We start from the raw sequence: 24,047 nt of genomic DNA on the forward strand, positions 1-24,047 counted from the left end.
GCAGATGAAGAAATAAAGACTACTGATGTTATATCTTAGAATTCCAAGTTCAGGAAAACCCCCTGAATTTTAGAAATTCTCTGTCTCTTCTAGAACATTTACAGTCTTTCTGCACAACAGTGTAAACTCGTCATATTTAATACTATTTTGTGAAATAGTTAAACATCAAGAGATGGAAAATGCCCTAAATTAGTAATCATGGTAATATATAACTGAATCAGGTTTACTTTTACATGCAACTTCAAAATGACACAGGATTTACTCATGCAGCAAATTAATTATCATCAAAGCACTGGTTTATGGCCAAGACATCTTATTTTAAAGCCATTAGAGCATCAAGCCAAAGTATACAAAAATTATACATCTAAGTATAAATAAAGCTTATTGTTTTTATTCGGAAGTAGTATTGCAATGTTGAGCTATATTCCAAGATATACCTTTCAGAAAATCATGTCATATTTTTGATCATTAATTTATGTGAAGTGTCACTTGGGAACAGGTTAACTCACTTAATCCAAATCTATACTCCCAGGTGGCTGAGGGCATTTCCAGAATAAACTTTAGCTTACAGTAAGGAAATTAGTTTGCTTTCTTATGGAATTAATTTTTTTCCTTCTTTGGACTGACTCCCAAAAAAGGCCAAGATTGCATCTGGAGCTCTGTCTGTTCCAAGTATTGGTGAAATTGCTTGGACAACCACTTGCAGTAGTATTCAAACATGGGACATGCTGTATTACATTAATAAAAGAAACTAAATGTGTTACTCATTTACACCTTCTAGAAGGCTTCAGTTGATTTAGTTGTCCCAATTTTGAAAGGTGTAACTGCACCCACAGACTATGTAAAAATGTCAGAATCTTTAAATTTTGAGTTAGTTGTAATAGATTTTGAATGTAGGTACATGAAAGAGATTACTCCTCTTTTCAAAAGGCAGCATATATCACACTATTCTGTCATGTCAGTTGTTTCCCTGACTCATTTAACATGACAATTTAATAAAATCATAACAAAGGCCTCTGTGTTTTATAGCACCAACCAACCAACTCTCCACTAAGAGCATGGTCCTACTACAATAACACAGAGGTGCTTATTCAGAAGAACAAGCACAGGAATTCACTAAATACTCCAGCATCTCCCAGCCAGTGCCCATTCTGTTGTTTAATAAGGAAGAAACCCCCATACTGCAGCCTTTATCTCAGTAAGATCAAAACCAGGATCCTTCTTACAGGAATGCTGTGGAAGCTTTGAGATGCACAATTCCTATTCAATATGGCTGAAACTCACCAAAAGGTTCAAAGGTCATTTAGTGGTGGTTAGAGACAGAAATAAAAGACAGTGTAGAATCACATTTTTTTAGGAAGACACATTAAAAAAACAAAAACAAAATCCACCACAACAGAAGCATATATCCAAGGCCCTGAAGTTTTAAGATAACACTAATGAAGGAAGAAATATTCCTATTTTATATACTTTTTGTTTCCAGTTAGGAGGTTCACAGGATGAAGGAAAAGGAGAATATGAAGTCACAGAAAATAAAAACTTCTTCAATGGGATAGGAGTAAAAAAAAAAATTAATGAGTGAGATTCACAAAGAGAAATAAAGGCTTGCATAACAACATGTTTTGAAACCACTTATTTAACCATGAAATGATTGCCTGTGCCACACTCTGAAATGTCAATTGAGCAAAACAATTTACTGTATTAAGCTCACTGTGTCTTGTCCTTTCACTGAGGACCATGGAGTAGAATCCAGCATCATCTCCTTTACCCTCTTCTCCATCACTGACACATATTGTTAAGACCCACCCTTCCCTTAAATACTCTTCTGTTTACTTTATCTAATACAAAACAGATTTCACTGTTTGAAAATGAAAGGCATCTTTTAAAAAAAACCCCAAAAATTGATAATTTGTACAACCTGCTGGGCTCAAGAATATGCTGATTTTCAAAGCATATGATGTTTTTATGAATTCAAGCATGGCTGTGTTGTGTGATCAACTACAACTGTAAAGTGTTAAATATTAGGAAGTTATGCTTTAAAGCATCAACCAGTTACTTAACGAAAAAGAAAAAATATCATTATGGGGAAAGGTATTTCTCTTCAAACACTCAGTGACTATTATCACAGAGAACACTGAGCTCTAAGCAAATGGAATATCAGTCTGCATTAACAGTTCTCCTGAAGAGATTTATTCCTCCTGGAATAAATGATCCTGCACAAGATCAGACGCCTTTATAGCTTCTTCACCTGTTTTTCTTTTCTGTACTTTGGTGCCACCATGAGGTGCTTGGCCTATTATAATTTTTAAATGGACAGGTCTAAAAACATAAATACATACACAAACAAACAAAACTCAGGCATACTTTTAGACTACCAAGAAAGTTTGTCTAGGTTTGGTGGGTAGAAGTTTTAAAGTCTGCTGGAGTGTTGTACCACAAGTCAAATCGAATGGAATGGATTTTTAATAGTCATAGGCAAACAATTCTTTAGTGTGCCTGTAATATAATGAAGCAATAAAAACCACAATAATTCAGATAAACTAGCTGAAAATTACAAATATTCACAACAGCCTGCCAAAGATGTATCACACTTGAAAAAAAAGGAAAAATGTTCCATATAAAATAAATACAAAAGAAAAGAGAAAACATTAAGAAAAGTAAAACCAAATTACACTGATGTATTTTAAAAATTTGGACACAGTATATTTAAGATATCAGGAAGATGGACAAGCTGCTTTAGGTGTTAATTTTTCTAGCAACCATGTCTAACAGGTTACCTGCAAGTAATTTTTTTACATTTTGATTCAGAAATTTTTTACTTACTGACATCAATGATAAAATTGCACTCATACCACTAAGATGGTAGGTAAGAAATAAATCTTGTAAGACCTGATGAGGACAAGTTAGGCATTTGTTATTGGTTACCTGCTTTGATGTTTTTATTTACTTTCAGTTAACTTATGAAACTTTCATACAGTAAATTTCAAAATCTTTTTACTTGTCAGTACAACTAGCTTGCCTTGCACATTTCTTGGAAGCATTAAACTCAAAATGCCTCTCTTAAATGATCTGAAAATGATTTGAAAATTTGCCCATCATTGGAAAACTATTCTTGCTTGCAAATATTATGAGAATTGCTGCTCTATTTAAGGAGATTACAGCATCTTAAAACAAACATGCCTACTGTTGCACCAAATATGCACAAGGTAATATACCACAGATGGCTTTTGGCCTTAAAAGTACATACAAAGTCTTTGCACAGGTTTGCTTCAAGTCTCTGATGCCCAGGATAGAAATGTCTCAGAATCTGCTACTCTGTATTTGTACAGCCTAATTGCTGATGTATGTTAAAGCACCCACTAGTTCAAAATTACACCATGTTTAAAAAAAAACTTTAGAAGATCTTGGGAGGAAGAATTTCTCAACAATTTTTTCATCCATCATTCTCTGATTGATTAATTACTTCCCACATATAAATGAACAAAGGAGATGATGCTTTGGTTTTAAAAAGTGTTCACATTTAGAATATTTTCCCTACTTCACTAAATACTTTACCTTTTCATCCCCTTGTCCTGGAACATGACAGAACCAACATTTTGTTCTTTCACACCCACGTGAAGTCATGAAATAATATCTGCAGTATTTACGGGGCAAGTTAAGTGCATCAAGGATCTGCTGGACTGAATGAGAAGCCTGGAATAAAATAAAATTACAACAAGCAGAAAAAGCCAAATAATATTTCTTGAAAGGAAACATGGTCTTTGTTTTTTTAAAATTTAAAAATATCTACAAACTCTAAACAAAAGCAGAAAATGTGATCTATAATTCAGCCTCTGAAACAACCCTCACCTCTCTACTGTACTTGCAGCATTTCTAAGATCAGTCCCTTGCCATATCACGTTACTGTCTAATACAACAAAAGCCTGTCTTGAAGACCACAAACAGGGATAATATAAGAACTGCTTAATGAGATGGACAATGAGTAGAGAGGAAGGAGAAAGGTGACAAGTTCCTGGACAGCTCTGAGTCATGATCTGAGAATTCTGGGGCATCAATTTCCTTAACCCTTTTCCAGCGCCCAGCATCATGGATAAAGCAGGCTGTGTTGAACATGTGAAACCTTGTCTGCTTTTCAGTTCTACGAACACCAATAAAGCAAAAATAATTATTTGATTTTGCTTAAGCTGAAAACAGAAATCAAGAAAAATTCACTGTGAATAGCAGCCCCTTCATCACTGATTTTGTTCTTGTAAATTATACTTACTCAGTTGATAGCATAAAAAAATAAACATATACAGATTCACAGTTTGTGACTTGATACATGGGGAACTGTCTGAATAGCCATAAGAAATTTAGTGCCAAAGGCAAAGATTTAACAACTCACACTTGCATTTTTCTCCATCTTCCATGGCTCAAAATCTCCACAATTCTTCAATGGCAGTGAAGTACTTCTTCCCGAAGATTTGTAACCTAAAAATTAGGATGAGGGCACAAATCACATAATAAAAATGAATCATATTGAAACCATTCTCATTTATCTTATTTTCCTTTATATTTATAGTTCCTTCAAGTCACAGCAATGATTAATGAAAATTTGATTAATGCAGTCTAAAGCCAGTAATTTAAATTACAGTTTTCTTAATTATCCTAAAAGTGAGACTTTACAAAAACTTCAAGAGTAAGCACATTTAAATTAAAAACTTCACTACTTTATCCAAGGATCCTGCTCTAACTTACAGAGATAAGAAAAGGAATAAAAATATCCAGAAGTTTTAATTTCAAAACCTACCCACTTTATCAGTAATCTTTGCATTCCAACATCACTAGCCCTAAATTTAAGCTATTTTTTCTGAACTGATAGATAGAAAACCTTTCATATTCTTATGTTTTAAGCAATGCAAGTAGAAAGTTTAAGCCCAGTATAAGTAACTGGTTTCTTAACCATGAAACTTGGTTTTAGAACTTTAATTATTACTGAATGACAGTTTTCTTTCTTTGAAAACTGAATAATGTTAATGGAAGATAAAAGTTCAAGTTTTCAACTCCATATCTAAAGACAAATGAGAGTTTTTGAATGCCCTGCATTCTAGGATTCCCATCTGGCCCCTTCAAAGAACTGAGTGCTCAAAAGACAGGGTGCTTAGCCCCTTCCAGCAAACTAAAGTTACTAAAGAGCATCCAATAATTAATGTTCTTCTATAGACTGGTGCTAGGTACATAGTTCTTAATCTCCATGTCTTCCTAACAGATAGGGCTATCCCAGGATAGGAAGCATAGAGCACAATGTAGAACAATGAGTATTAAATGTTATGTATTGTCACATTGCAAAAACTTGTGAAGTGACGGTGGGCTGCTCAATAAGTTCAGGATTGGATACATTTAGTATCCAATCCAAGAAAACAGCTGAGAAAAGAGCTAACCACAGCTAAAGAAAAATGCCACAGGGAATTTGATCTTTCTCCAGATTCTTGCCATCCCCAAGCACAAAGTTTTTGACCAGCTCCTTTCAAGAGTTCGCATTCTCCCTTGCTGACCGTAGGTCAGACTTGTAGGGAAGCAGGCCCTAAAGTGGAATAGCAAATCCTGCCTGCACAGTTCTGGGAATAAAAGGCTGCTTTGCCCTGTCTGTCCTAGCACAGAAACTCTTGCTTTGGCAACTTTCAAATAACTTTAAGAAGGAAGACTTTGAAGAGATCTTCAGAAGGTGTACTCTGAAGGCCCAAGACATGAATAGTTTCAAACAACTGGAGTCTGAAGACATATTCAAAATGTTTTTTTTACAGCATATGCTTCTCGCACTACCTGAAAATGCTGTTAAATGACATGATGATAAAATTGTTCTACAAGCTCAGACTCACAGTACAATTCGAAACTAAACAAGAACCCCTGTCACTGATCTTAATTCAAGAAATCTATGTTTATAAATAGCCATTTTAGTCAATAATTCTAAAAACAATGATTTTTGCACCAGTTGCAAAGAAACAGAATGCAGTATCTATCCACAAGTAATTGATACCTATTTTTCTCTATCTCATATGCCAAATAAACCATACATTTATGCAAGGCTAAATGTCAGATTTGTTTTGTGCAGTGACTCCAGTTCCATTGTGAATTCTCGGGTGGCACAGATATCTGTTCCACATGTGAAACAGACTGGGTCAACAAGAAGTGCTACTTATGAAATCCATATAATTATTTGATCCAGTCTAGTGAATGCCTCAAAACAATTTGAATTGGCATAAACAACAAAGTTCTGACCTTCAGCAAGGTGGGCAAACCACTTCAGCAAATCTTACTATGAACAATCAACCAACCCAATCTTCAGTCACATTCTCTGACCACAAATAAAGGGAAGCAAGTTACTTGCTGATAATACATGTCAAACACAATGTGTCAGACTACTAAGAACACATGCACTCCCCTACCATTAAAGTATCTGAGAGGCAAAAATACCAGATAGAATTATTTCTAGAATAGAATTCTACTAAAAACCCAACCCCAAACCTCTCACTAACCCACCAAGAGATCTTACAGTTTTACTTTTATATATGCAAAGTAAAACTCCAGTCAATATCTTCAGGAACTGAGGACAGTCCTTATGATTTCATTGACAAATAAAGCACAAATAAAAAATTATGACAGGCTCATCAACACAGCATACAATACCATTTGTCCAGGATTTCATCTCTGTAGTTCCACTGAAGATGTTTACTTTTTGGTCATTCAATGGCAATCCTGATAGCAATTCACAGTTCACTTTGTATTTACAGTCACTGTTGAATATTAAAAACCAAAATTTTGTTAAAATTAGTTTAACCAAATTTAACACGAGTTTCATTCATGTACTGCATGCCTTAAAAGAAGGATTAAGTGTATAAAATATGAGAATTTCTTCAACACTTTATGCAACACTTTATGCAACACTTCAAAACTTGCCATAAATTTAAACAGCCAGCAGTCCCAACAATTTCACTTTCATTACTCTCATTTGCCTGGTCCAATCTGATTATGATTTTAGCTGAGATTATCCTGCCCTAGCGCATGACCATAGGAAATTCAATAAATAAGTAGAAAAAGCACCAGTGAACCACTCCCTGCACCATGCTGACAAGAAGATTGAGATGATTTCTGTCACCTCTGAAGAAGCATCTACTTAAGCTTAGTCTGTTACGTAATATCTGCCAAAGAGTAAATCCCAAGGCTCTTCAAATTACATCTAAAGAGTCAACTGTTTTCTTTCCTAAAAACTGACTACTGGACAGAAGATTTAGGTGATTTCAAAGAGAACCCTAATTAAAGACTGTTCTGCTTTTATTCTCAAATATGTACATTCCAGAGAATTAAATGACTAAAATGTGGTGTTTTCAAAAATAAGATAAAAATATTGCTAGCAAAACATTTGGTAATCTCTTCTGTATTTGTAAACAAAGCCACAGGAAAAATATAATCCCCTTTCATGAGATCTTGCTCCCCTTCCCCCTTTCCATTAAGAATCCTGGTTCAGTACAATCCTGGTTTTAACCTGCTGGCTCCTCTGCAGACAGAGTTGCCAGCTCCTATAAGGGATTCCAAATATTTAATACTTCTCATAACCAAGACAATTCAAATAGTTCCTAAACTTTAGGATGTTTTCAATATAATTTGAAATAAAAATGCTAATATAGAAAGAAAGAAATTGCAGTTAACAAATCTAAATTTTTCAAGATGAATCTTTATTCTCATCAATGCATTTGGGTTGGTTTCCAGAGGGAACAAAAAATCTGCAGTTTTAGTTACTCATAAATTTCAAATTACCACATAAAATCTTATGCTTCCTCATGATGCTAGCCTCAGTTCTGACACAACAGGATTTTCATAGCAGTTTTCCTTCAGATTTCTTTAATCTAAACATGAATCTACACACTATTTTGCCAGAAACTGTAAACTATATAGATCTACAAGCATTTTTTTTAGTAACAGCATCACTGGAAGAGGAGTTTGCTAAATAAGAACAGCAACTATGTTTTCTTCTAGGTAAAACTTTGCAATGGTAACATTTTTCAGTAAAACTAGAGAAAATAGTTCAACTCCAAAGGAAGGCCTCTTCTCTAACCACACAGAGTACTGCATTGCACAAACATAATTTGTTCAGCACAATCTACTTATTCTGTAATACACAGAACTATTTATGCTACTAAGGCAAATTTAAATGGGTACTTTATAGCAGAAGGAGGAGCTTGGAGCTCTCTAGTGGATTAACAAAAAGATGCAGTATTCTCCACTAACAGACTTCTGGCAGACTCAAGTCTGTCACAGAAATGTGAGCATGGTTGGAAAAAAAGCAGTACACTCTACTATGTCAGCTAAGGTTTCTTGGTTATTTTGAAAATTACTATGTCCTAGTTTCAGCCAGGACAGGGTTAATTTTTGCAGTAGCTAATTGGTGATTACTGTTCCTAAACCACAACACTCAAAAATAAGCTATTTCTCTTTTAATTACTTGAGAATTTTATCCTAAGTATACCTTTCCTACAAAAACAAATTCTCTCTTATTTCTGGATTGCTGATGAATGAAAATGTCTCAGTCTGACAGTAATTCAGGCTCGGACAATCACCCACCGTATAAAGTTCAACAAGGGAAAGTGACGGATTCTGCATCTGAGATGGGACACCCCTGCAAGTACAGACAGACCAGGGAATGAGAGGCTGGAGAGCAGTGCTATGGAAAGGGACCTGGGTGTCCTGGTTGATGGCAAGCTGAATGGGAGTCAGCAGTGCCCTGGCAGCCAGGAGGGCCAAGCGTGTCCTGGGGGGCATCAGGGACAGCATCTCCAGCTGGCCAAGGGATGGGACTGTCCCGCTCTGCTCTACACTGGTGTGGCCTCACCTTGAATATTTTTTGAAATTTTGGGTGCCACAATGTAAGAAAGGCATTAAACTATTAGAGAGTGTCCAGAGGAGGGCAATGAAATGGTGAAGTGCCTTAAGGGGAAGCCTGGTGAGGAATGCCTGAGGTCACCTGGTCTGTTCAGCTGCAACTTCCTCATGAGGGGAAGAGGAGGGGCAGGCACTGATCTCTTCTTTCTGGTGACAGGACCCAAGGGAATGGCCTGAAGATGTGTCAGGGAAGACTTAGGTTGAATATTAGAAAAAAAGTTCTTCACCCAGAGGGTGGTCAGGCACTGACAGGCTCTCCAGGGAAGTGGTCACAGCACCAGCCTGTCAGAGTTCAAGAAGCATTTGGACAGTACTCCTGGGCACATGGTGTGACTCTTGGCAATAGCGCTGTGGTGGGCCAGGAGCAGGACTTGATCATCCTTATGGATCCCTTCCAACTCAGCTTACTCAGTGATCCTGTGATTCTGTAAATCAGACTAAGAAATGTGTACAATAAACACTGCAAACACAGCTTGAAGCTAGAAGAACAGTAAAGCACATTCTTAACTGCATGTGACATGTTTTTAAGCACCTTTTTCTACTGCAGTACAAATATTTGTCAGCCTGAATTTGAATGAGATCTTTCAATTCTTTCATAAGCAGAAAACAAAAAGGAAAGCCTCAAAAAGCAAAAGACTTATTTATTACTATTGTTTGGTTTTGTTAAGTTCTGGTAAGTTCTATTGTGGCAAGAAATGCATCTCATGCTATGCTCACATTGAGATGCAAAAGTGACACACTGACATGAAGTTAATATATTTTGTAACCAGCCAAAAGTCAAAATAAGCCCTATTGTCCTGTCAGGCTATGACTACACTTGTTCTGTACTTTGTGGAGTGAAATTATATTATTTCATGTATTTATTTTCTTCATCACAGTTACAGTAACATGGAAAACTGAATTAAATACTGGTGGTTTTCAGGTAACAACATCATGTTTTATTTGTATAGTAACTGGGGAATGGCACAGGTTACATGAAAGACACACTATATATACCTTTTTCCAGCTTCACTCTTATTTTGTTCTTCAACATCAGGCACTCCATCTGCAAGCTGTAGCTGTGAAGATATTCAAAAGTTATTTTCAGGTACAACAAAGCACTACTAAGGCTGTTATGCTTTACAGACTTAAAACTGTTAGAGATCATTGCAAGGTGTGGTAAGACAGCCTTAACTGTAAAAACTGTTATTTGGTGTATAGGATTATTCCTACAACATCTTTGTTAATGAACAGACTGCTTTTATACACTGTGTACTTTAAAATAGTGATTGTTAATTGGAAAAAAAGACAGTGTGACTGTCTTCACTTCTCTTTGCTCCCATAATAATCTCAGCAATTTTTATGCCCACTGCCCAACTTTAACTGTGCCTGACGGATGTGTGGAACACCACAAAAGTTATTCCAACAAGTTTAATGAAATTTAAAACTGCACTGAGGAGGAATTTAAGCCTTTTTCTCAGCTCTATGCAATCGTGGACAGTTAAAAAATCCCCAACGATATGGAGAAAAAAGACAGCACAAAACATATTTGGAGGAGAGAATCTGAAAAGACTAATTCAGAATGAAGTCAGAGAATCCTGGCTTCACAAAGTAACTTAGGACTTCATATTCTATTACAAATTGATTATAGCCAAAGAACTAGAGATGACTATGTTTTCATTGAATTTCCAAACTTTATTTTACCACTTCCTGAATAGTTTTAGCATTTTCTCCATGTGTATTCACTTCCTGAATAGTTTTAGCATTTTCTCACAGGATTATTAACTGGAAAAACCATCACAAAAGCATGATCTGAAAATCTCCCCGGATGGTAGAGTACCTGCAATAAGGGTTCTGCCATCGCATTCCCCCTGCAGGTGTGCACTGCTATTTTCTATCCACATACAGAACAGGTTTAGCTAGGGCTTAGTATGCATCTTGTGGTTTAAGTTTGGGTTGGGTGAGATTATTTGTACATATTTTCTACTGTCCAACACAGCACAGAAAAGGAAGCACTAGGACGCTGATTTTATAGAGCCACAAAGCTATGAAACAATCCAAATGGGACTGACCTGGTAATACTGCAACAAGTACCCCACCTTCAGCAAACCTTACAATTTGACAGACCCTTTTTGTCTCTCCAAAAGATCAGCAAACAAAACGGCACTGTTAACTTTGTGAATTGCATGTTAGCCGCCCCAATTCCATTTGCTGAAGGAAATGTTTCTCTTCTTTTAAACAATTTTTTGCTTGAAGGGAAACTGATTCTCTGCTGTTTGATTAACTTCCCAATTACTCACCAATTTTAACCCTGTGAATTTTACAGTTTAACTTATCCAGTTAAAACCACTAGCCACTCCTGGAGTAGTGGAAAACAGTAAGCAACAACGTATGAGTGGCAGAGAGATGTAAATTCCAATTAATTATCAAAGAAGCAAATAGTATAAAACTTCAGTAAGTCTTAAAAGACCTAGACTTATTATCTAGAGGAAGGAAGACAGAGAAAGGTCAGATAAAGTCAGCAAGCATGAAAATTATTCCCTCTGAACAGCCAGAAATCTGTATGTTAAAGGCCCTTCTGCCCAAGTAACAAAGCCCAGAATGATTTTTTTTGATGCATGATGGCTGCGCAGCTCCCCAGCTTTCCAACATGGCCCCTTCCTTCTGATACTGAGAGGCATTTAACAGCACATTTAAAATTAGGTATGTTATGTAAAAATGTCATACATGCAAAGCAGTACTCATAGGAGTACACTGGAACAGTAATTTTCATACCATTGGGAATACAACATCAGTTGTTACTGCAACAACTGATGTAACAATATCCTGTTTCACTTCCAATTTGAAGCTTAATTGACAATTAAAAAAAAGTCAAGTTCTGTTAAGTGAAGATTACATTGCCAATACACAGTCATCTACTAAATGCTAATATTTTTATTTCAGGAAATTTAAGATTTTGTTGATAAAACAGCATTAGTAATTAAAATTATCCAATTATGTGGATTGTAATTTCTTAAACTATTTAAGTAGAGAAAGCATAATTTCTCAGTACCTTTTCATCCACATCCAAACTTGTCAAAAGTTCATCTAGTTTGCTCTGCTGCCTATCTTCAAGAAAGTCCTCACTAACATCTCCTGAAGGACTGCTTCCTCTGGAGGAGTTGTGGGTCTTCACATCTTCAGCTGAAAATGTATAAATGCATTGCTTTATGTGTTTCCCATGCTACAAGACAACAAAGCTTTTATTTCCTAAACAGTACAAAGGCTTAGAACTAATGATATTTAAGAACTCCTAGGACCCTCTAAATGTGAAATTTATGGAAAAATATTTCATGCTTAAGGCAGGAATCATTTCAAATAAATATTAGGCCGAATCTGCAATTAAAGTTCTATCCAAGCACTGTGTTCTTTAATGGTCCCTGTTGAACAGTACAACACATTTACTTATAGAATATTGAATTCAATACTTTAGAAATAAATTCAGTTAAGCTGTTTTATTAAAACACAGCCAAAGATATGTGTGGCAATTTGCTAAGCAAAAAGACTTTGCCTTTGTTACAAAAGGGCATAAGTTAATCACACTGACATGATGCAACCCTGAACTAAATATAGAAAGCTCTAAGAAACTTCAAATTCCTGTGATATAGTAAACTCAGTAAGAATTCAGTGTCAGGAAATTTCAGCACCTTTAGCAGATGCCACAGGAAATGAATGACACACCTGGCTGCAACTTTCTGAAAGGGCTCTTTAAGTACAACAGAAGAGTTCTGCATAGAAAAGAAATTCACTACTGGATCACACAAATGACTTCCAACTGCACTGTGCTGTCCAGACACAGGAAGAAAGAATCAGACTAGTCTGGAAAGGCTTTTCTCTTACAGTCCCTGGTCTCTACGATCACCAAGTACAAGACACATCTGGCTGAAGACAACATACACAAGATTTCCACTTGAAAGGTGAAGGGGACTGATGTCATCCAGAATATTTTAACTGTGGTACTTTTTCCACTTCTTAAATGGTGAAGCCACTAAGGCAAGGAGCCATGACTTCACTAACGTAACACAGGACACCAAAGCAGTAACACCTATTTCTAAATAAATACATAAATAGTCAGTAATTAGCAAAACCAGGCACCCTTCTTTTGTTCTGTGCAGGTTTTTTTAAAAAGTCATGTATTAAACAGTAAGTTACTGTGTGCATATTCATCTAAGATTATGATGGGATCCTGCTTCTCATATCTGGGAAGGACTTTAAGTGCCACAAAAAGAACCAAAGACTTTCAGCCTCAAAGTCTGCTAGAACATGAAGTAAAACAACAAAGAACATGCAGAAGTTACTGAATAGTACAAAATTTGTTGCCAGGTTTGGCTTCAATCACCTCAGCATTGCAGATTCCGTGGCCCAGGCCCCAATCTCTTTACATGACCACAGGCATAACTGCGAACTCCTCTTGACTCCTCCTAAGGAAACTTGCTTCTTGGTATCGGAGCTCTTAAAACCTTTTATTTTGCCTTCTAATACCTGAAACCTGAGATCTTCTCTTCCCCTAATAGTCTCTAGTCACTCCTTTCCAGGAGGCAGTATCTGCTGAAACCACTCTTTGTAGGTGAACATAACACATTAATGTGGCAAACCAGCACAAGAGGTACTGCCACAGACATCTTTCAAGCCTAAAGCAAAATCAACATGTAATGTCAGAACGAAAGATTAACAACAAGCTGACAAACTGATAACAGAAGGGAAACACCATGAACCTCCAAAACCTGTCTCAGCACTCTGTACGTTCACCACTGTCAGTAAAGGGCTTCTATCTAAAGTCAAAATCCTGTTCTTCCAACCCATCTAGCAGAAACTTCTGTATTAGGTATACCTTGGTATACCAGTAGGAAACAAAACAAATCACATGCATGTGCTGCCTAGCTGGACTGTTCTGCTTTAAACAGGAAGAAAAACCCCAGTAAATCAGAAGTAACCTTATTTCATTAGAAAAAGGCATTCTTTAAAAACAAAACACTGTCTCAGTAGAATGGGCATAGCATCCACAAAAAAAAACCCTGAAAGGACAACCTGGAAATGAACCTGACTACAAAATTCTGTGTGCTGATGAACACAACAGAACAACCACCTCCAACTCTGACCTAAATTCCAAAGCACTATTACAGGACTCAGAGTCTTACTATGATTTCACCAACTAACAGAATTCTTTGCCTAGAACTGTCAGAGAAATGTCAAAAACCCCAGAACCACAACAAAATTAAAAAACCCCACTCCAACCCACTAGTCCTACCAACAGACAAGTACTACAGAGAAGTACATGCTCCCTCTATGACTCAGGCTTGTGTCATTTTGCAAGATGTTGACTCAATATGCATTAGGAAACAAACTGCTGTAACAATAAAAAGATAATACAAAACCAGACAAGTAGACAAGTTCTTTTTTGGTTTTTTTTTCTTCTTTGGATTATATACCAAAATTTCCAGAGACCCTTACCTTTTAACATCAAATTACAGGAGTTTTCAGTGTCACTTGACTTTCCAGATTCTTGCATGCATCTGTTTTGAACAAAAAGTGTACTTAAGATTTCCATCTTGCACAAAAGCAAAAATAATCTATCAGTTACATAAAATCAAAAGTTCTCAGTAATACTTTTAGCCGTGGACAGAACACTTACAACCAACACACTGTTTTATGACTCTTTTTAGCTTTCTCTTTTGGCTTTCTTATGTTCATCCCTTCAGATGTACACCTAAACATGTTAAGTAAAACCAAGACATTTCAAAACCCAAAATTTTCAGTAAAAGCTCATGATCTCATTTAATCTTTGACTAAAATACTGGGAAGGGAAATTTTCTCTGTATAGCAAATCAAGAAAATATTGTGCTAATGAGCCAATTCATCAGTTTCTAAAACAAAATGTGATTTACAGTAATTTTATATTCAAAATAATTTGCTTAACAATGAATCTCAAAGAGAGTAACAAAAACAACTGTTCATAGGAAGATACTTCACCTATTTCAAAGATAAGTAAGGGAAAAATAAATACTTCTTAGAAAAGCTCAGGAGGGACAAATAGATATCTTAAATGTTACACATAGAATATATAAAACACGCTCATGATCATCACACATTTTAGAAGCCTGTACCTGGTGAATGACACCAAGTGTAATGACAGCAAGCTGTCCAGTCAAGGCAAGAGAAAGTGGCAAACAAAAGCATATGTGAAAAATTAGTTTTACTGCCACATTCAGGCTTCAGGCCAGAATGTTTTCCCTATGCCTGGAAGTGACCAGCATTCTTCTCTATGTAAAAAGCAAGCATCAGAGAAATAACCTGTTGAAGTCCCAGTTGTATTTGGTAAAACTAAGGAAAAAACCAAACAAACTCTCAACTCCCCCCCCCCTCCACCCCCCCCAAAAAACCAAAAAAACATGATCTGGTACTATCTGGTAATATCATAAGTTACCCAACAAAACTTATTTCAATATTCTCATATTGAATAATAACAATAACAATATCAATAACAACAAGAATACTACTACTACTACTACTACTACTACTACTACTACTACTACTACTAATAATAATAATTCTCATATTGAATTATAATATTAATATGTTCCTGACTGCTATCAACTATGTGTAATCATCATCTAATGATCTGCATCAAATTATGGAAGGTAAAAAGTAAAACAAGAAATTTTGCCTGTTTCTTTAGCAAATGCAGGTGAAATTCTAAGAAAGAAGAACCATGCATTTTTATTTCCCTTGGCTAATGGCAAACAAATTCAACAGGTATCAGAAAGAAATGAATATTACTTCTAATAAATTTACTATGCTACAGCCTAGCTGCTTCTCAAGAAGTTGGCTGCTCCTACTACAGGCTCGCTCTGTTCTCTAGAGGCTTGTTTTGGCAGAAATTTTATTCTGTTAACATCAAGAAGTTTTATATTCTCATGTTCAAAAAAGTGTTCAGCACCTCAAAGAAGATTCCTTTCCTCTTTTGCACATGGGTTTAATGAAAAGGATAAGGAGAGAAGTGAGTTAGAAAAAAAGAAGAATGCAGCTACAAGGTGGTACAATCCTGAAAATAATTGAAGTGTTACTTAAAATACAGGTAGCATAAAGCCACCTAGAAAGACCACACAAAAAAAATTAGAACACCCATCCCAATAAAAAAACTAATCTTTGGAGGAAAATCTTGCATTGTTTCTATCTAAATATCTCTTTTTTTCTTTGAAAAAAATGAAAAATTCAATCTTAAAACTTTTTCACTGAACACAAGTATCAAAGCTTAAGAGAGAAAATAGGCTAAACAACAGATGAGTTCATTCCATGAAGAACTACTATCTCATTTACGAAAGTTAGGTTCCACTTTAAATTTCTTTTACTCCTCCTATGACTTTTATTATCATCTGAAAACCCAGTAAAATATTAACATCTGATGATTTACACCAGGAACTTGCTGAATGAAGATGCAGGATGATAAACCTCTGCAACACTTTAGCCAAATCACATACCTGAAAAATATTCACATGCCTGGGGATAGGAGAAAAAGAGGAAAGAAGAATGGCAGAACAGAACACTATTGTAGAGACAACCATTTACTCTTACAGACTCAAGAGAAGAATAAGCTACACCTAAAAAGTAAAAACATTTCTAGTATAATACCACTTTACAACTAAGAAAACTGCCTTCAAAGGGCTAGCTGCTATCTCAAATCAAGAATATTAATTATCTTTGTTTCTATTTTCATATTTCCCTTCATTTAAACAAGCACTTTAGGACTACCTTGTCCTACAATTCAGAGTTTATCCCAGATCTTATGAAGAACAAATTAATGTATCTGCATTCAGAATACTGTCATAGCTCAATCAAAATTAGACACTGAAAATCAAATAAAGAAATAATTTAAACAAAAATTAGTGGAATTCTCTAAGGAAGCCTGACCATTACAACCAAAGCATATGCATATGAGACAAAAGTACTTGGGAATATTGTGATAAAAAAGGAATGATATGCATACCTGAAACTACTTTCTACTGAATATTTATTTTCTGATGTAACAGGAGACTCAGGTTTAATATACACCTTTGTGTCTTTAATGCAGTTTGCCGAGGATGCTTTCACTGGACAATTTTCACAGCGTGCAGGTGCAAGCTCCTCTTCATTACTGGTTCCAAAAAGGTCTGGGTCATCCTGAATCACATCAATGACAAGAACATCTTGGTTGTACGCTTCAAGGACGTCTGGTAAATTTTGACTTTTGACTTTTTGTGAAAAATTCCCTCTTGATTTTCTATCACCATTTATTTCTAATCCAACAAGGGGGTCGACTGCATTCCAAGAATGATCAGGAAAACTAGATTTCAGCACATACTCAGAACCACTGAAATCAGGCACAGATGGCTCTGGCTGTCCATCAAGAGGAGGATGTGGATATGTAGAGAAACTTTCAGGGAGCGCAGACGTCTCATCAGAGAGGTTTACAGAACCATTGTGCTGGAAGTCCTTACTATCAATCTCATCTGCTTTTTTCTGTATGGAAGCTGGAGATCCAGCATCACTCAAGACAGGAAGAGGACCCTGCTCAGATTTTACCAAGAAAGTCTCTTCACCTGTCTTCTGCCTTCCTGGACTAGTGCTTTCAAGAAGCTCTAGTGGACTACAAGTTTTGCTTTCAAATGAATGGACAGATTCCCTTTTCTTGGATTTAGGTTTGTTTCTGCATAAAGGAATTTTGAATTTTGTCAAGCTTCCAGAGGTTAATGGTTTAATTAGGTTTAAATCAGAAAATGTCTGCTTCACTACTGATGCTTTAGGGCTGAAGTTTGTACTGCCTGTGTTACTTGCAGAAGTACCATTCTGGACTGTCACAGACAGGTTTCTGTTTGTCACATCTTCATTTTCATCCTTTTGTTTTGTTATACCAGTTTGGCCTGTCGCAGGCAGGTTTCTGTTTGTTACATCTCCTTCATTTTTTCCCTTTTGTTTTGTTGTACCATTCTGGACTGTCACAGACAGGTTTCTGTTTGTCACCTCTCCTTCGTTTTCATCCTTTTGTTTTGTTATACCATTCTGGACTGTCGCAGGAAGGTTTCTGTTTGTCACATCTCCTTCATTTTTTCCCTTTTGTTTTGTTGTACCATTCTGGACTGTTGCAGGCAGCTTTCTGTTTGTCACCTCTCCTTCATTTTTATCCTTTTGTTTTGTTGTGCCATTTTGGACTGTCACAGACAGGTCTCTATTTGTCACAACTCCTTCATCTTTATCTTCTTGCTTTATTGTACTGTTCTGGACTGTCACAGACACATTTCCTTCTGTTATATCTCCTTCATCTTCATCTTTTTGTTCTGCTGCAAAATTCAAGGTTGCTTTAACTTCTTGCACATCACGTTTAAAAGCCACAGCATCTTTATCTGCATTAACTGGTGATTCCCCATTTTCATTGTTCACTGTCAAAGTCTCATAAATATCCACAGAAGAGGATTCCATTGTTTCATGTGAAGCCTGACAGTCAATATTTGGATCAATCTTTTTATGTGTAATTTCTTTTGTAATTTCTGCCAATGGTGTATGCAAATCCAGCTGTCTCACATTCCCAGTCTCTGCACTACATTCCACAGCTTTAACACTGCTTTTATCAGAGGATTCCTCAAAAGCAGCCTTTAAAAGTCTTTTTCCTTCTGAGATGAACCTATGACTTTTAAGAAACCATTCAGAAGTCCTGGCACAAGATTCAACAGGCCAAACTTTTTTACCAGTCATGGGTATTGCTCTTTGACAGGTAAACTGCTGCAATTTCTTAGTAACTTTGTTCAAATTTCTTCCTGTCTTGCTTTTGTGGTGATCAGAAACATCATGGATCTGAGCTAGTGCTCTAAGGCTGTCTGAGGCAGCTGCATAACGTGCCACATTGCTTGAATTTTCTCCTTTTACTATTGCAGAGAGCTCAGGTGTCATCTTAAAGCCAGTTTCAAATGCAAGTAATTTGGTACTATTCTTTCTCCAGGCTGATACAGTTTTTACTTCCTGAGTATTTTTTTCTGTATCAAAATCTGATGTATGATCACGCAAAGTTGAGAAAGTATGATTTAGTCCTGAAACTGAAAATGAGCTTGACATGGTAACTGCTGCTTCTGTTTGTAACTCACACTTCTTACATTTACTAGCCATGTCTGCAGATTTCTCAGTGATTTTCATCTTTTTTCTAGGCTTTCTACCAATATTCCACTTTTTTCCCCTTAAACACTTGCTGCTTTCACTCAGGCAGCATGAAACACAACCTTCTTCATTTTCATTCTTTTCTTTATTAGGTGAAAAACCACCTTTTATGAGTGATCTCTCATTCTGCATTCTACTAGTGCTGCAAATTCTATCACTCAGCTCTCCAGTACCATGGGCTACATGGAAGAATCCATTTAATTTATAACTGTTGGTAGTTCCACTAGCTGAAGGCTTCACTAACGTGTTGATGTAACAACAGTCCTGCAACACCACAAATGGATTCTTTTCAGCTGCACAGAGCAAGCCACTGCAATGGTTTAGGGCATTAGTGCCACGTTCAGCACCACATTTTGCAGAAGCATTCATCACTTCCTCAGCTGCAGTCACACTTGAGCTTTGCAAGCGCCTGATTTTACCAGATCTGTGTTGCCTTTTTCTACACTGCACACCAGGCTCTTCTGTTACAGCATGGCATAGGAAGCTCTTGCTTTCAGTGTCATCTGAAGCAGAAACTGTAGAAGATTTAGAATAGTGAGATTCCTTTTCCTTAGAATCTTCTACCCTGTTTTGCTTTGTCTTAACCTTCTTTACAGCCTGTGAATTACCAGAGTCTTGCTCAATTGCTTTCAACTGCTCTTCTGCTGATTAAAAAAACCAAAGAAATGTCATTAAAGAAAACTCTAAGAGAAAAAGACTACTTTATAAAGAGAATCAAAACCCCCAAACATTAAAGGCTGCTAAAGAACATGACACTATACAAGGCTAAAATATTTCAGTGAAGTTTTATGACTTTTTTTTTTTAATGAAAGCTATTAGGACACTTAAGAGTAAAAAAGATGTATTACCTTCAGGAACAAATGCAAAGAGGAGCAGAACTGTACAGTGTCATAAGGACACTGGAAGTTGTGTATTTGTTGTGTACTCCACATAAGTGGAAAATAAATAAGAGCAAATCTGGCAAGAAAATGCAGATGCTGTTTGCATGCTCAGCCTTAAAACCTTTTGTTTGCACAGCATATTCTCTGTCGTAAGAACACTAATTTGTAAGAATATCTTTCAGATACACAGTCCAACTAAATGCATTTGATTGATCAAGAAGATCCAGAAAAATTGAAGGACCTGCATTTTTAGAGACTACTACTTCTTATTTAAAAGCAAATACAGATTATGTAAAAAACTGTATATCTGAAAATCTAGAGAATGGACTCAAGAGCATACTAGTACAATGCTGGGTTTTTTAGACCTTTGTTTTCAAGGTAAAACACAATGTTAATATCTGTCTTTCAGAATATGTTTTTTAGATAAAATATTAATAATCTACAGTCATTTGATATGTCATTTGAATGTATTCACTTCAAAAGCAATGTTTTTAGACAACATCCTGGAAAAAAAAAAAAGACTTTAAAAACCCCTCTTTCAAAATTGTTCCAGTTTGACTCAAAATTCTCTTAAAACATCAAAACACAATCATTGCTTCTACATCTTTTGGGATTTTTCATAAAATAGCAACTAAAAAGTCCTGAGAGCAAACCCCAGCATCCTATAAAGGCAGACACTGTTAAGACAGCATCACACATAATCAAAAATAAACAGATAATAGACAGATGAATGAAGACTTGACTGTCTTATTCTGGCATTGCTGAAACTACTGCCCCCTTCCTTGCTTGTGGCTGACCACCTCTGAAGAAAGGTAGGGAATGCTTTTGAGAGAAACAAATTCCCAGCACTCCCCACCAACGGCCTGCCTGTTTCTGTCCATATCCCTTCCTCTCTCCCTTCCTCCCCCCTTCCTCTACCCCCGTGAAAGGCTAACTGGTCTCCTCTCCTTGGCGTTAAACAGGCTTCTTTTCTCCTTCAGGAAAAGCCTTTCCTCTTTCTGAAAATCTGTTGTCTTCTAAGACTGGTGGTAGTCACAGTACTGCGAAGCACACCCTAGCTTTTCTCAAAGTCAGCAGCCAGTTTTTAAAGGGGTCTTACTTCAGGACCAATTTGGGAGCACAAATTCTGTAGCTGTACTTCTACAATGGAGCTACCAGTGCTTACCACTTTCCCCTGGGCTGTCTGGTCGTTTCTGAGGGCTTGAGCTCTGCTGCTCTTCTTTCAGGCAATGCTTCTGAGTCTTTCTTCTGGTGGTTGGTTGTTCTTTTCCACTCAGATCCTGCAGCTGCTGTGACAGCAAGGCATTTCTGTTCCTCTTGCTCAGAGCTCCTTTCCTGGACTCTGGACACTGTGTATGCTGTTTTAGCAAGGCAGAACTACCCCTCTCCTTGGGACCATGTACTTTTGGTTTCCTCACCAATCTCCTGCCTTTCTTGCCCAAACACCTCTCTTCTTTTTCCTGTGTCCCTAGTGCTCTTGATCCAACTAATGGACACCCATTCAACTTCTCTAGTATGAAAACCTCTTCCTGAGATTTTGGTTCAGGGACAACTTCTTGAGCACCCAAATTCTTCCTAAAATCTGGGATTTGCATATTCTGCGTCATTGTAGAGTCAGTACATTGCACTTCAGTACTCCACGTGACATTTTTGGGTTGAAGAACTTCGGATTCTGGAAAACAGGATATTCCATGTCTCTCTGTGCTCTCAATTCCTCTCTTCAAGTTCGGGACTTGTAATTTTACTTCCATACAGGAATGTTTGCCTTCTGTTCCTGAGCTCCCTGAACCCTTGTGGAAACCTGAGAAGTTCAGGTCTTCTGAGCAATGTTCATTCCTTTCAATCCCTGCTGAGAACTTTTTCTGCAAAGTAGTTCCTGAGAAAAACAGCTGTTGGCTTTGACCTGTCCCTCTCAGAGTCTCTTCCCAGCACATTGCTGCAGCCGTGGCTGCTGCTTGCCAATCTTCACGCTCATCTGTGTCTGAAATTAGTGAAGCTACACCCTTGCTTCTTCGGGGAGACTTCCTGTGCTGGATTCCCTTAGTTTTTCTACCTGGGAATTTCTGTCTGTTCTCACCTTGCTCCTTCTGCATGGACATAGGAAGAGCAAAACACTTAAAGGAAGTGTGAGAGAGCGTGGCAGGTTGTGGAAAGAAAGGTAAGGGCTGCTCAGGCTTTCTCTTTGGTGCCAGGCGACGACCCCGCTTGACCACCAACTTTCCCTGTGGCTCACACCCTGCCTGCGGAGAGCCGGGGCTGCTGACCTCGGGGTCAACCAGCTCCACCTCGCCGGGTCTCACTACCTTCCCTGACCTCAACTGCGGCATCTCGGTGGCGCAGAGACGGCAACAGAGCCCACAAACCCCGCTCGCCAGCGCGGCTTCCGCCGCAGCCTCGCTAGCTCGGCACCCACGATGGCTGCAGGCCCGAGCGGGGAGCGGGGGACAGCCCCTCCCAGGCTGCCGCCTCCGGGGACTGCCGGCGGAGCCCAGGCCGCCCAGAGAAAAACCACGGCCACCGACAAGCCCTTCCTGACACCCTCACTGCCCCGGCCCCCAAACACACACCCGAGGCAACCTCTCACAGACCACGGCGCTGAAGGAAGCGGCCCCACACCTCTCCAAACTGAAGAAGGCCGCTGCCTGCAGCCTCCCGCGCCTCCTTCCCACCCTCTCCCCTTCACTATCTGCCCTCGTCTACCGATCCGTTCCCCTCGTCCAAGCACAGCCGCTCGCCCAAAGAGCCGAGCTGCCGCCGCGCCGGCGGGCGATGGTGATGCGGCGGCGTGAGGGGGCTCCGCGGCGCGGCGAGGCGGGGGGCGGCGGGAACACCCGCCTGGCCGCGCTCGCTCCGTCGCCGGATCGGCTGGGCCGCCTGCGCGGTCCAACCCCGGCAATGGGGGTGGCGAGCGCGGCTCCTCCGGGCGGCCGTGCCCCCGTGTCGGCAGCCCTCGGCCAAGCGCTTTGGTTGGCGCTGCGCAGCCGTCGTGCTGCCCCCATGGTGCCCGAAGCGTCGTGCGGGGCTGCGGGCCCGAGACCGGGCTGCGGTGTGGAACTGCCAGAGCCTGGGCGCAAAGGCCCAACTCGGCCCGAGGTCGGAGTCGTGTAGGTAAACACCCAGGCTCGCCCATTTCGTCGGGTGTTCCATCCCCCTCAGTGATTCCTTCTTCGAGCACAGCGCTAAAGAAGCTCGCCAACACTGAGGGGCCATGCCGTTGTTTCACAGAATGGGTCAGGTTGGGAGGGACCACAGTGGGGTCACCTTGTCCAACCTCCCTGCTCAAGCAGGGCCATCCCAGAGCACATGGCACGGGATTGTGTCCAGGCAGTTCTTGAATATCTCCAGTGAGGGAGACTCCACAACCTCTCTGGGCAACCTGTTCCAGTGCTTGGTTATCTGCAGTAAGCTGTTCTTCCTCACATTCCAGCAGAGCTCTGTGCATCACTCTCTGGCTGTTTCCTCTTGTCTTACTGCTGAGCACCACCAAGAAGAGCCTGGCTCCATTGGCACCCACCTTTACATGCTGGCAGACATTGATGAGGTCCCCTCTCAGCCATCTCTTCTGGAGGCTGAACAGGCCCAGCTCTTTCAGCTTTTCCTTTTATGTTCCAGTTCTGTCATCAGCTTTAAAGCTCTCCATTGGACCTGCTCTAAGAGCTCCATGTGTCTCTTGTTCTGAGGACATCAACTTTGTATTTCAAATAATACAGCTTCTTAGGACTTGAGTGAGGGGGAAAAGATCACTCAAAAAGACTGTATTGTCAGAAAACAATAGAAGTTGGTGTTTGGGCTTTGAATGGGGTGGTAGATTCAACACAGATGGAGAACACCAAAGCTTCAGAACCATACACTGCATGATAATGTGAACATGTAGAAGTTAGCTTAAAAAAAATAGTTGTACAAAGGCTGAATCTAAGTGGCAGGTGTTATGAAAATCCCAAATTATTAAACTTAATAAGGTGGTAGTCTAATGCCGATAATGCCATCAGCAAAATTGCACATGGCTGCTAAATGACTGTGTCCTGCAAGCAGTCTCCTTGTGTTTTCCTC

General features: G+C 38.6%; 1 protein-coding gene across 1 annotated transcript in view; it reads right to left on the bottom strand.

Moving 5' to 3' along the window:
- TOPAZ1 (testis and ovary specific TOPAZ 1) overlaps nt 1–22,324 on the bottom strand; it is a 39,039-nt gene extending 16,715 nt beyond the window's left edge. Inside the window, exons 1-10 of the mRNA XM_058035748.1 lie at nt 21,163–22,324; nt 18,203–19,760; nt 17,832–18,136; nt 16,919–17,762; nt 14,386–14,447; nt 11,948–12,078; nt 9,913–9,974; nt 6,667–6,773; nt 4,385–4,470; nt 3,556–3,693 (exon numbers count right to left, since the gene is read on the bottom strand). Coding sequence (XP_057891731.1) covers nt 3,556–3,693; nt 4,385–4,470; nt 6,667–6,773; nt 9,913–9,974; nt 11,948–12,078; nt 14,386–14,447; nt 16,919–17,762; nt 17,832–18,136; nt 18,203–19,760; nt 21,163–22,324 — 4,455 coding nt within the window. The remainder of the gene's footprint in view (nt 1–3,555; nt 3,694–4,384; nt 4,471–6,666; nt 6,774–9,912; nt 9,975–11,947; nt 12,079–14,385; nt 14,448–16,918; nt 17,763–17,831; nt 18,137–18,202; nt 19,761–21,162) is intronic.
- Between the last annotated feature and the right edge of the window lie 1,723 nt (nt 22,325–24,047).

The sequence above is a fragment of the Melospiza georgiana genome, chromosome 1 (genome assembly GCF_028018845.1).
Source record: "Melospiza georgiana isolate bMelGeo1 chromosome 1, bMelGeo1.pri, whole genome shotgun sequence".
Classification (NCBI taxonomy): Eukaryota; Metazoa; Chordata; class Aves; order Passeriformes; family Passerellidae; genus Melospiza; species Melospiza georgiana.